At 39.2% G+C, this 8,617-nt stretch overlaps 1 protein-coding gene across 5 annotated transcripts in view; it reads left to right on the forward strand.

Moving 5' to 3' along the window:
- cnih3 (cornichon family AMPA receptor auxiliary protein 3) overlaps nucleotides 1–4,160 on the forward strand; it is an 87,492-nt gene extending 83,332 nt beyond the window's left edge. For 4 of the 5 annotated variants that reach the window (XR_010096373.1, XR_010096374.1, XM_063495845.1 and 1 more), the window contains one exon: nucleotides 2,601–4,160. Coding sequence is in view for 1 of the 5 variants with exons in the window: in XM_063495844.1 (XP_063351914.1) it covers nucleotides 2,601–2,628 (28 nt within the window). In the remaining 4 variants the exon portion in view is untranslated. Of the gene's footprint in view, nucleotides 1–472; nucleotides 991–2,600 lie in introns of those variants that run through there. The other variant, XR_010096375.1, reaches the window with a different exon arrangement.
- The last annotated feature ends 4,457 nt before the right edge of the window (nucleotides 4,161–8,617 follow it).

An 8,617-nucleotide genomic window follows, 5' to 3' on the forward strand; every position in this document is an offset into this window, starting at 1 on the left:
TTTTATCATTTGCATTATGTTTAGTTTACATCTACTTTGGGTGTGAAAGGGAAAGACCTGTAATTTAAAGAGCTAAAAGTCAAACTATTAATAATGAGGCCAGTTCTCAGAGGTTTTAACAGGAGGAAGTTGGTTACTATTAAAGAGGGGAAATGAGGCCTTTCACATTTGATATCTGTTCCTGTCTCTCGTTTTCTCTGAATCACATTTTTCTCTCTCTGTCCACGGATATTCATGAGTCAACTTAGCACACTTGCCTGCTTTTCACCACCAGAGATTAACAGAGGTGTCGAGAGCTGGCAAAGACTTCTGAGATGAACACAAATGTTTCAAGTTGTTTGTTACTGTCAACAAAGTGCTGATCTGTTCTTGTCAAGTCACAGCTCAATGAGACAAGTGTCAAACCCCCGATCTGTGATTTGTGCTGCTGTTATGTCATTCAGCCCTTCTTTATTCTCTCTCTTTTCTCTAGGTAAACACAACACACCGTTTCTTCTTTGTGGTCAAATGAGGCCATAGTGCTGTATCTGCTCTACATTTGGTCACAAGCTCATCAGTGTTGTTAGCTGACTTACAGAAAAACTTTGGTGCAATCACTTTGCCACTTTCTTGCAAATGTGTGTTTGACAGCTTCGTTGTCCCATCCTCATTGCATTACATGATGCTCATTGGCTTCTGGGTTTTTTTTTTTTGTTTGTTTGTTTTATTTTGCATCCAGTGGCAACTTTTTTGCTGGCTTTTGGGAAATAATAAAAAACATGCCAGGAAGGATAGTTGTTTTTACATTTTTAGGTCATGGTAAATACCTAAAAATGTGAATTTGTGATATTTACTGCAAAGCATTATGTTATTACTGCATTCAAGAAGCGTTTTGTCAAACATGTATCCCCTCCCTTTAAAGACAAGCTACTTTTTTCAGTTTGAAATAAATAAATATGTGTTTTTGTATTTCTGTCTGTGAGATATACTTTAATTCCATTTTTCTTAAATGTTGTGTGATGGTAGTTGAAAGACAAAAAAACGCCCAAACCACAGAATATGATATTCTTACATAGCATGAATATACATATGTATTTTTGCTATTATTTCATTATTAAGGTTAAACATCACTAATTATCACTAAATGCGTTGTGTTGGACTCAAACTGATGTACAAATTTTAATGAAACACAAACTGGAGGTCTCACTGGGATTTGGATGAATGCTAATATATTTTGGCCAGTTAGCACTACTAATTGCGTCATGACATATCAACCCTATTTCCTGGTCCTACACTGCAAAAAGCTTTCGCCTTTTTAAGAAACTGCTAAATTTGTCAATTTTTCTTTGAAAATGGGTCCTCCCAAAAGTATTCAGTTGTCATTCTAGCCATGTGTAGCTTTTTATTAGCACTATTCAAGTGTAGCACAGCTTCGAGCTAAGTTTTAGTGACTCATTGTACACAAGAGCATTCAGGTTCGTTAGCCTACTCAGAGCTTTGTAGCTACCCATGTAATACCAGCTAGCCCAAAATCACAAACCCCCTAAACATTGTTGGTATTTAGTTTTCCATCTTTGTTTTAATCCAAAGTTTAAGATTTCAGACAGAATATTGTTCTTGATCTTTAGATGTCTACCCTGTTTTCCATGCTGGTATTTTCTAACTCCATTAAACCTGTTAAATCCCCATCATATGAATACCTGGACATAAGTCTTTCTGGAGAGAACAGTCATCCTTATATATTTTTTTATTTGAAATAATAAGGACGTCAGACTTAAAGTGGATAAAAAGACTGATAACCATAGAAAGTATAGAAGGTGGACGTAGCTACTGTGACATCATCCAGTTTCTGAAGTCATATTTTGAAGCTTCATGATTAACATTTTCACCATCAGTATCTTGGTTTACAAAAAACAAATGTGCCAAGAGGGGTAGGCATGACTAAACACAGGCTACTATCTACTCATTTAGACAGTAGCAATAGACAGTGGTTTCGTTCCTTGTCCAACTATGATTGACTGAGCCCATAAACTCAGGAAGAAACATTGAAACAACAAAAATCATCTAATGGCATTAGCTAGTCAGACAGTAGTAAAGAGTCTGTCATTAACTTGCATCTTTTTATGTCCTTTTTAGTGTACATTAAATTAAAAAAGAACTGTTATTTTGCCCTTAAAGGTTCAAAAGTTAGAAGACAAAATTAAGAGATTGATAAAACATTTATGGTCAGTTGAGTTGGTCTTCTTTAGATTTTTGAGATTTTGGTGAAAAAAGTTCAGGTAACTGAAAAGAAGACTAGAAAAGGTACCTTTGGTCACAAGTAAACACACTCTTTCTCCTTAACCCAGACAAACAACCAAAATAATTCAAATTGAATCAGAAAGCAGCAGAGTAAGCTGTTTTCAAACAAGAAAAAAGAATTAAGAATTAGTGGTCTCGCTTAATAAACCCCCACACACTGGAATGCTGGAATACTAAATAATTCCAAAACAAGAAATTAGATCATTTCAATATTTATGAAAGTTTCCTGTTTGCCTGCCTGTTCAATCACAGACATGATGACTCACTTCCTATTTCTTCCTGTCCTTTTTCTTCCTCTTCTTCTTCCTCTTGTGTTTCAGTATGATCTACTCCTTGGTTACCTCATAACAACTGATTATCAACAACTGGGGAGAAACAGGAACACCTTTCGAGGCATTTGATACGACGGGACTAAAGAACACTAAAAGACAATACATTTCAAAGTAGAATAACAAAAACCTTCTTTCTTTTTTTCTTGTTGCTGTGAAGCCAAACATCGAACATACATGGGGTTGAAGCTTGTTTTCTGCTTCATACCCAAAAGAAGAAAGGACATGCTTTATCCTCAACTGTATATAAAAATTGAAAACTAAATCTACTGTTTACAGTTTGACTCCTCATAGCGAGACCCAAGTTAATCACTGCCTGGCCAACGTTTGTACCACACACACAAATACAAACATACACAGACACACAAACAGCCACAGCCTCCTCTGGAGTGCTACTGTACTTGCTGTACGGTAACGGCGATGGTAGCCCAGAGGACGAAGAGCACAGTATTGCACAGTTTGTCTCAGGCACAGCACGGTGAAGCACTGTCAGGCCCAGCACAACTCACCGAACCCTCAGTCACTCCTCTTCGATGCCTCACCAACTGTAGCTTCGCCGGTGAGCTCAGAACGAGGGATAGATGAACGGATCACACTGTATAGAAAAGAGAAATGAGTCATTGCAGGTGGGGTTTTGGGGGAGTTGAGCAGGAACACACGCGGTCCGTACGTAGCCTGTGGGATTTTCTTTCAAACATACGTGAATGGCTTTTGTGATGTGTGCATTTTGGTGTATTCTTTAAACAAAGGCATTTCAAATTGATCTTCAGCAAACGTATTCTCTTTACAGCAATGCCTTCTTAGTGTCGTCCTAGTGTTGTTCTATTGTGTAAACTTTTCGAAAACTCAAGCTAACAACTGAAACTTGGTGAAGCTTTGATAGGAGCACACATTCTTTGCACAATTAGTGTCTTTAATCTTGCACAATGTGCTCAATATTTGGCTATATTAGAGAACATTTATAATGGTCTGTCCACACAGGTGACGGTCTTCCAACATGTAAAGAACCTTTCAGCCCTATTTGAAGATAGGGAAACAATGTGAATCTTTTCTAGCTCTCTTTACACCTTGGACCAAAATATTGTCTTTTTTCCACTATTTGGATTTATTTATTTTGTGACTGCTCATTTCCATGCTTTATTTTAAACATCAATTTCCAATGTAACTAATGCCAGGAGCAAACAAAGCAGAAGATGGGAAAGGTGCCTGGTATTAATTGGGTTTTTCTCTCTGGTTCGAATGAAAGCAACTGTAGCAAATGATGTTGGCAAGAGGTTGTGAAGAGGCTGTCATGAATCACCAGAATTAATTCAGCAGGGCAGGTGGTTGAACCTGCATCATCAATGTGTAGCACAGTTTTCTAACTATTAAGAAACTCGTTAAACCTTCCCCACCATCTTTGCTTGATGAGCTTCACTTTGTAAAGCGGCAGCAGCAAAGAGCAGATAGGAATGCCCCGTTCTTGTTGTTTTCTCTTCTTCTAAGTCAAGCGTTTTCTAACGTAACCTGTATGTATGTGACCAACAAAGTTGAATTTAGATATTGTTTATGAAATAAAGTATTTTAAAATCTAAAGACTCAGTCACTGTACTTAAAGTGTTTTCAATGTTTCAATGTTTTCAAATATTATTTCAAACATAATTTCTGTGGCATCCTCTCTGCATCATGTTACATTTGGCATATTGATTTAGCCTCGTTGCATCGGGACAGGAATCCCCCCCAGTTTGATCACCCAAATGAAAACCTATCAGAAAAACAATAATGCAGAGAAATTCGCTTGATTTGTTCTGGTTTATAAAAATATGCCATTTTAGCTTCTGACTATACCAAAACTCGGTTATAACCCTAGATAGGTCACTGGTAACCATTGAGGGATTTAACCATCTGATGTCTATTTTGGCTGCTTCCATTGGGAGTGTGTAAGCAGCAGATGATTTGCTCCCTGTCGTTAGCAACCTCCTCTGTCACACCAATCCTCCACATATCATCTTTCACAAATCTATGAATCTTCCTCCACATTTAACATCCTTTATCTACTATCTCTCCTTTGCACATGTCCAATCCGTCTGAGCCTTGCCTCTCCATCCACTTATTTCTAATCTTGTCCATTCTTTTCGCTTCAAATGAAAATCGTAACATTTCGTAATTTCATCAGTGCCATCTCCAACCCATACATTATAGCAGGTCTCACTAGCATCTTATAAACCTTCTTTTTCACTCTTGCTGCTATGCTTCTATCACCAATCACCCCTGACACTTGTCTCCATCCACTCACACTGCCTACAGAGACTGTAGGCAGCGTCTTAACCTCTCTTCTAACCCGTCCGGTGGTCAACCCTAGATACTTCAACTCATCCACCTTTACTGACTCTACTCGTTGCATCTTTGCTGTTACACCTGTCTCCCTCTCATTCACACGCGTGTATTCTGTCTTGCTCCCACTGACTTTCATTCCTCTTCTTTCCAGGGCATTCCTCCACCTCTCCAGGCTCTCGTCCACCTGCTCCCTACTCTCTCTACAGATCAGTGTCATCTGCATCATGTTACACAGAGACACCTGTCTGAACTTATCTGCCTTATTTGCATCATCACTGCAAATAAGAAAGGCTTAGAGCTGATCCCTGATGTAATCCCATCTCCATTTTGACTGTTACTCCTGCTACACACCTCACCGCAATCTCTTTGCCCCCATACATTTCATGCACCACCCTCACATACATCTCTGCCACTCCTGAACTGCTCATGCGGTACAACTGTTCCTCTCTTGGCTTATGCTTAGTTGGATGCACAAACACACAGTCCTTCTGATATTTTCTATACTTCTCCATCAATACTCTTGAAGCAAACATCACATCTGTTCAGATTATCAACATGAAGCCACACAAATGCTCAATAATCATCACCTCTCTGCTCAACCTAGATTCAGCAACTTTGCCATGGTCATGGTATCATGACTTTATCCCTCTTGCTACAGCTCTGCACATCACCCTTTACCTGAATTTCAGGAGTGGAACCACACCTCCATAGATACCTCTTCTGGCCAGGGAGCTGCCTCCAGTCCCCTCTCAGGCCTTCCCCAAGCCTCAATTCATGCTAACACCATCTGTCATCATCTACTAGAAATGCTGTCAAATTTAAATGAGGATGTGTCCCAGCTAGTGGATGTTGTTAAAAATTGGCACTTGACACTTGTTATTCATCTGTTCATTCTCCACGGTTGAGGAACAGTTTTGTCAAAACCTCCACTGTCCTCTCTCCTTGACACCTCAATACTTCCACTGGTATGCCATCTGGACTATCTGCCTTATCATTCTTTGCCCTTCCTAATCCTCTGCACTTCCTGATTTGTCTCCTCTGTCTCATTTGCTTTATTCAGCTCTTGATGAATACTATTCCTCCCATCTTCTCAACACAAATTTCCCTTTTTATCTTTAGTCACCCTAACCTGCTGCACATCCTTTCCAGCTTAACATCTATGCCTAGCTAATCAGCCCACACATACATATATAAGCCTTATTCTTTGCTACACATCACTTTCCTGTACACCTCCCACTAGGCTTGTCTCCTTTCTTTATCTCCCCAACTATCCCATGTTTTCTTTGCTAACGTCTTCATTTGAATACTGTCCTGCACTTCCTCATTTCACCACTAAGTCTCTTTCTCCTCGATCCTCTTTCCAGAGAATACAACAAACGCCTTCCCAGTAGTTTCCCTCGCCATTTGTGATGTAGTTTCGCACTCATCTGATAACTCTTCCTTAACACCCAGGGACTGTCTGGGGTTTGTCCTGAACTCTGTGCAGCATTTTTCCTTCTCCAAGTTTCACCATTTTTTCCTTGCCACATCCTTTTTGCAAAATCCACTACACTCGGTCGTTCTGCATTTCTCTCCTTAACACCAAACTCACCCAACACCTCCTTATCACCTACGTATCCATTAAAAGTATGCTTCAATCACCATTCTCTCCTGCCTGGGGACACATCACTTCATTAAGCTTACTCTAGAATTATTCTTGCTTTGGCATCCAACCTGTGGGGCATGCACACCAACAACTTTCAGTATAACCCCTTTGATTTCCAGCTTCAAACAACTGATCCTGTCTTACAGTCTCTTCACCTTCATAACACTATTCACATACTTCTCCTTCCAGATTATCACTACTTCATTTTTTCCTTTCTATATACACCACGGTAGAACAGCTTAAATCGACCTCCAGTGCTCCTGACCTTGCTTCCCTTTCACCTGGTGTCTTGTACACAATATATCTACCTTCCCTCTCTCTATAATATTAGACAGCTTTCTCCCTTTAACAGTCATAGTTCCTATATTTAAAGTCCCTACTCTCACCTACTTACACCCCTTCATTTGTTTTTGGCCCATAGTACCAAAGTTTACACTGGCACCCAGTTGTCTAACAGCATCTGAGGCAATCATTGTTAACAAGCCCCAACTGATTTGGTATGAAAATGTTGATTTGGTAAAGATTTGGTAAAGATTTGATGTTTCATGCCCTTCTTTACGCAACCCTACCCATTTATTCAGGGAATAGCAGAAGGGGTACACTGGCTTATGTGAGTGTGTCCCAGGCTGGGTTCACAGGAGATACTTGATATATTTTCTTTTTCTACTGAAAATTATAATAATATTTAAAAAAAATGTTGAAGTCAGCAATATCCTCCTTCCCAGTAGCACGTAACTATAAAACAAACTGTTTCTGGCATCTTGCTGCGGTAAACCACCCCCTTCATCAAAGAGACACTGTGAGCACCTTAACATATAAGAGCACTTTATTGTTAAACAAACAAGGAAAGAAAATATTTAATTAAGATGCATAAACACTCCTTAATTCTCTCTGGTGAATAAATGTATCACCTTAATGTATAAGTCATTTAACAGTAAAATTCTGGTGTCCCAAGCACTTCAACACTTTACACATTTATATCCACTACTCATGCTCACACATTCTTTTGTTGGTCACTTGAGAACAGTTCAGTGTTTTCTATTAGGGAGCATGTAACAATTACTTTTCACAACTCACTAATCTTTCTATTTTTTCATTGATTCACTCTTTTTTCCCTGACCATATTTTAAAGAGGAAAAGACAAGAACTTCAAATATGTAGTCTTGCCCAAAACCTCCACCACTGAAACCTTTAATGGTTGATATAACCATGCAGCTTTTGGCTCGACAGTATTCACACCAAAGCAGCAGTGGCTTAATCTGAGTTCTTTTTGATAGTTGGCATTTTGTGCCCCAGTTACAGTCAAAAAGGAGAAAAGCAAGGTATGCTTTAGGGCCTGAGAAGTCACATCTGTGTAAGGCAGTGTCTACCCAAAATGCTTCATTTAAATCTTCAAGACTTCGCGAAAAGTGGAAAAATGTCACATAGCCTTGTACAGTGCTTCAAATATGAGTTGCTTTCTTCAGTACGATGCTAAAGAAACAACAGCTCATGATGGTGAAGCTAACTACAGAGGTCGGGGGGGGGGGGACGACGACGTTGTTGTACGGAGTGATAACTTATTTAATATTTAATTTCCTGCATTTAAATAAGAAAAAGGTGCAGTGCAACAATACTCAAGACAAAGGTACTCTGTGCTGAAAACTATCAAGAAGAACTACTGTTGTTGCCAAGGGAAAAAAGGGGAAAAAAATGTCCAATATTGGTATTACTTGTGCCATGAAACCAATGCATATCCCATAAATGGCTTGGCCAGGAATGTATTATTTGATGCCCTGGGAATAGCAACAACCTCAATAAACAGGGTACTATCAAAATCTGAGACCAAGTTGTAAAAATCCAAAGCCTTAGTTGACTTATACTAAATCTCAGATTCAAGGTCATCTTCTCAGGATCATTTCAGTACAGCTGTGATCCCTCAGTAGAAGTTCTGCTGTTTCACTAATTGGTCAGACAATTCACATTTTTCCTTAGCAGCTGCTGCCTGCCAGCATGTCACCAACCACTCTCTAGGCGTTTATAACTAAATAGATATAGTTTAGGTAGA

The sequence above is a fragment of the Pelmatolapia mariae genome, linkage group LG15, assembly GCF_036321145.2.
Source record: "Pelmatolapia mariae isolate MD_Pm_ZW linkage group LG15, Pm_UMD_F_2, whole genome shotgun sequence".
NCBI lineage: Eukaryota > Metazoa > Chordata > Actinopteri > Cichliformes > Cichlidae > Pelmatolapia > Pelmatolapia mariae.